Source organism: Alexandromys fortis, unplaced genomic scaffold (assembly GCF_014885135.2).
Source record: "Alexandromys fortis isolate MF-2015 unplaced genomic scaffold, M_Fortis_MF-2015_v1.1 scaffold_26, whole genome shotgun sequence".
NCBI classification, from domain to species: domain Eukaryota; kingdom Metazoa; phylum Chordata; class Mammalia; order Rodentia; family Cricetidae; genus Alexandromys; species Alexandromys fortis.
Window position 1 is genome coordinate 3,553,165 of NW_026067894.1, and position 4,648 is coordinate 3,557,812.

The 4,648-nt window shown below is 58.6% G+C and overlaps 1 protein-coding gene across 1 annotated transcript; it reads left to right on the forward strand.

Annotated features, from left to right (window-relative positions):
- The first annotated feature begins 210 nt into the window (after positions 1-210).
- Positions 211-2,574, forward strand: Fam43b (family with sequence similarity 43 member B). The gene has a single exon (XM_050154044.1). The coding sequence runs from the start codon at positions 478-480 to the stop codon at positions 1,627-1,629; it is 1,152 nt and encodes a 383-aa protein (XP_050010001.1). The 5' UTR covers positions 211-477; the 3' UTR covers positions 1,630-2,574.
- The last annotated feature ends 2,074 nt before the right edge of the window (positions 2,575-4,648 follow it).

The following is a 4,648-nucleotide window of genomic DNA, read 5'->3' on the forward strand; positions in this document are numbered from 1 at the left end:
TGGGGGATTCCCACTCCTTAGCCGCCCCTCTCTACTCTTCATCCTTCCAAAGATAAAGCTTAAAACAGTCCCAGCGCATCCGTGCTGGGTCTTGGGAAGCTCAAGTCTGCGTGCGTGTGGGGGGGTGGGGGGTGGAGAAAGGGAGGGGACAAGAGAGCTAGCGGTCCCGCCCGGTGATGTAGGCAGTCCGGGGAGGTGGAGCCGCGACGCCTGAAGGAGTTCCCACCGCAGCCGTGCTCTTGGTCCACCTCATCCAGCTGCCACCAAACCCTGCTCCAGAGACGTTCCTGCCGCCAAATAGGCGGCAGGGACCGTGGCAATCCTCCCCATATTCGGACCTAGGGGACATCCATTACTCCAGAGCCCTGTCCCTCCTTGCTTCCCGGTCGGCTGGAGTCATTCCCTGGGGAAGCTGTTCCGGGCCGATCAGCCGCCGCACGGGCATCTCCGCGGCCAGCACGGCTGGGCACCGGGCATATGCGAAGCCAGCCCTGCGGGACACTGGGCATCACGCAACGATTGTCTCCGGCCTCCACCCAGCTTGTCGTGAGTCCTGGGCTGTGGGCTTCTGAGAGCCTTTGGCCGACCCAGGACGAGGGTGAGCTCCCCTCGCTCCCAGTCCTTTGCGCCGCCGCGATGCTGCCCTGGAGACGGAACAAATTCGTGCTGGTGGAGGACGAGGCCAAGCGCAAGGCAAAGAGCCTAAGCCCCGGGCTCGCCTACACGTCGCTGCTCTCCAGCTTCCTGCGCTCTTGCCCAGACCTGCTACCGGACTGGCCCCTGGAGCGTCTGGGCCGCGTATTCCGCAGCCGGCGCCAGAAAGTGGAGCTTAACAAGGAGGACCCCACCTACACTGTGTGGTACCTGGGCAACGCCGTCACCCTGCACGCCAAGGGCGACGGCTGCACCGACGACGCTGTGGGCAGGATCTGGGCTCGCTGCGGGCCGGGAGGGGGCACGAAGATGAAATTGACGCTGGGCCCGCATGGCATCCGCATGCAGCCGAGCGAGCGCGGCGCGGGGGGATCGGGAGGTCGCAGGCCGACGCATGCCTACCTGCTGCCGCGCATCACCTACTGCGCGGCGGACGGGCGCCACCCGCGCGTCTTCGCCTGGGTCTATCGCCACCAGGCGCGCCACAAGGCCGTGGTGCTGCGCTGCCACGCCGTGCTGCTGGCGCGAGCTCACAAGGCGCGCTCCCTGGCCCGCCTGCTCCGCCAGACCGCGCTGGCGGCCTTCAGCGACTTCAAGCGCCTGCAGCGGCAGAGCGACGCGCGCCACGTGCGCCAGCAGTATCTCCGCGCGGGGGGCGCCGCCGCCTCGGTACCCCGCGCCCCATTGCGCCGCCTGCTCAATGCCAAGTGCGCCTACCGGCCACCGCCGGGCGAGCGCGGCCGCGGAGCTCCGCGTCTCAGCAGCATCCAGGAGGAAGATGAAGAGGAGGATGCGGAGGAGGAGGACTCCCGGGACAGCGAGGGAGGAACCCTGCAGCGCGAGCGGCCCGAGGTGCTCAGCCTGGCCCGGGAGCTGAGGACGTGCAGCCTACGGGGTGCCTCGGCGCCTCCGCCACCGGCGCAGCCCCGCCGGTGTAAAGCCGGCTCCAGGGAGCGGGCGGGCCAGGTGCGCTGAGAGCACAGGGCTAGGACTTGGGCCCTAGACCCGGCCCTTAAGACTAAACAGGACTCTAACCCGGCCCTGCCCGCTTCCGCGACCCCCTGGTCCCTGGCCTGCCTCCCTCGCGATCTCCATAGTGGTCGCCTTGCTCCTCATCCTAGCTCAGGGTGAAGCCGGATATGCCCTTGATTTTTAGGGATGGAGGGGAGTCCACATCTCCCCACACTAGGAGTTTCCCTGGTCCTCCACTGTGGAATTGTCCCCACGCTTATGCCAGGTCTCTGTCCACAGATCAACTTGCTCTCTTCCAAAACAGCCTCTCAGGAGAACGGGGAAATATGTTTGCAGAAACCCTGGAGGGTGGGTTTGAACCCAGGACCCCGTCTAGGGTAGGAGTAATGGCCCTGCCCTTGGTCTCTTATTCCCTGTGATACGAACCACCCTGGAGAGAGTTCAGGGAAGGAAGAGAAGGGAGTGAGTGGATGGGGAGAACTGAGAGCCCCACCCAGGACACCCACCTGGGACCATACACACAGGGAGGAAGTCTTGGTCTTACACTTTCCCCTATGGAAAGCTCCTGATACTTCACTGCTCTGCCTGTGAGGGGGACCAGGATGGTCCTGTCTACGTGCAAAGGACAGAGTGGGACCGTCTAACAGCCCTGCACTAGGCAGCTATCCAAGCCTCTGCCTTGGCATTCCTACAGATAACTAACTGGTCTACCCTGAATCCTGGACCACGATGAAACCTCCAAAGGAGGTAAGGACACATGCCCCCAAACAAGCCAAGGCTTTCAGGGCAAGCAGGCCCTGACCACAGCTGTACTATGCAGGATGAGGGAGAAAGGAAACAACAAAGAGGGGAAGGGAGTCCCTGCCCAGGTCTCTCCATAAGGCAATCAAAACCCAAAGATCTATACCATCTACTGATCGTTGTAAATAAAGTATATCTGCTTTTTCAGCTCTGTCACCCCTCCTGTGTTGTGTTTGCCAGGCCTGCTGGGGTGAGGCTGTCATCATGATCCCCAAGGACAGAAGGGCCCAGAAAATAGCCCCCTTTAGCATCTGCAGCCACCTCCCATGATCCTCCAGGGTGGGGATTGCTGCCTGGAAGCTGTTCCCGGAATGTCAGGGGAGGAGACAGTAACATATGCTTTGTCTGAAAACTGCACGAGCCAAGTCCCAGAGGAGCAGCCCCTGTCTATCCGTCTGTCTGTCTCTGCCTCCCACGATGTCTGTACACCAAGGCACTCAGATGTAAGTCTCTCTGGGGCATTTGGCAGAGTTGGGGTGTGTGCGTGTGTGTCTGTGTGTTGAGTTAGCGGACTTCTCTTTAGCCATATTATGTGTCATAGCCTGCGGCCCCCCCAGGTTCAGGGATGGGAGGAGAGCGGAGGGTAGGAGAGGAGGATGCACAGCCCAGATTTCTTTTGAAAGACTGGAGAAATGTGTCCAGCCCCTGCGACAGTGAGACCTGAGCTCTGATAGCCTCAGCCCTGGGCTGAGCTGGGCACGGATCCCAGAGCTACTCAGAGTCTGGACTATGACTGGTGTTCAAAATGACTCTCTTTCCCGGAGCTACTGGAACAGAAAGTGCAGCGGCCACTACACCATGGCTGAACCCTTGCAGGGCCAAAGGTCTGCTAGAAAGCCAGGACTGGCTTGGCCGGCCAGGCTGACAATGACCAACAAGGCAAAGATGTCCTGTCTGCTGCTTCCCTTGTACAACTAGTCAAGGCTTCCGCTGGTACTTTTCCCACACAGACAAAAGAAGAGGTGGCACCATCACCCCTGGAGAGGATTGTGGGCTTCAGGGGAAGCTCTGGGGTTGGTTAAGACAGCCTCACCAAGTAACTAGGTCACAAGCATGCCTTCTAGACCCAAATGGTACAGCCGACATTCCTAAACTGCCCCACCCATGGATGGGTACCAGGGCTAGGTGCTGTGGCTGCTGGAGCCCTCTCCTGAAGCTGGGAAATTCTCACCCAAGGTGCTTAGAATTAAAGGGGCAGACACTGGATGATAATTCACAGCCTTGCTCTCAGCCTCTGACTCCTCCCTCTCCCACTTTTCTTCTCTGGCAACCGCCCAACACCAAAGGCATTTGATTGCACCCTTGTAAGCATCCTCTTCCCTCCTCACTCAAGCAATGCTCTCCAGCCCTGAAATGAAAGACCTGGGAGGGGTTCTCCTCGCTGCATATCCATTTCCAGTATGTGTGATGGGAGGAGGACCTGACCAGCATCTGTCGTCCACTAGTAAAGGACGAGGTAGGACACCACAGGCTAGTTAATATGGCTTAGGCTGCAGCCTGGCCAGGGTCAGGTGTTGGGGCTGTCTGGAAGGGGGTGTGTCCTGAAAACCACACCCTCTTCTCTAATCTTGGGCACCTGCAGTTGGGTAGCCTGGTGCTCTGTATCTCTTGTCCCGATTTCAGATTCCTTACTTGTAGGATAAAATTGGAAGTGGGCTGAACCAGTCTGGAACTCACTACTTAGCCTAAACTGACCTAGAGCTGACAGCAAAGTTGCATGCCTCAGCCTCCTAAATGCTTAGATTATATATGGTGGCATTCAAGGAGGAAGAGCCAGCAAAACTTGGTGAGTTCAAGGACAGCCTGGTCTATAGAGCATTCTCTAGGCCAGCCAGAAACATAATGAGACTGTGTCTCAAAAACAGACATTGTAAGCCACCACACCCAGCTGGACTATCAGTTTTTAAAACACATTTTTCCCAGTCTTAGATCTGTTCCAGGTACCAAGGGGAATGAAGGGGCTGATAGAATGGGGATTATTTCCCATCCTGCTCTAACTACCAAGTGTAGTTGTGTGAGTACACACGCAACCTTTTTGACTGGGGGAGGCTCACACGTATTAAGACAGCACTTGGGCTGGGCGGTGGTGGCGCACGCCTTTTATCCCAGCACTGGGAGGCAGAGGCAGGCGGATCTCTGTGAGTTCGAGGCCAGCCTGGGCTACAAGAGCTAGTTCCAGGACAGGAACCAAAAGCTACGGAGAAACCCTGTCTCGAAAAAT

What these genes read in the sequence shown, in the direction of transcription:
- Fam43b (XM_050154044.1), top strand. Translation starts at nt 478, where the DNA reads ATGCGAAGCCAGCCCTGCGGGACACTGGGCATCACGCAACGATTGTCT.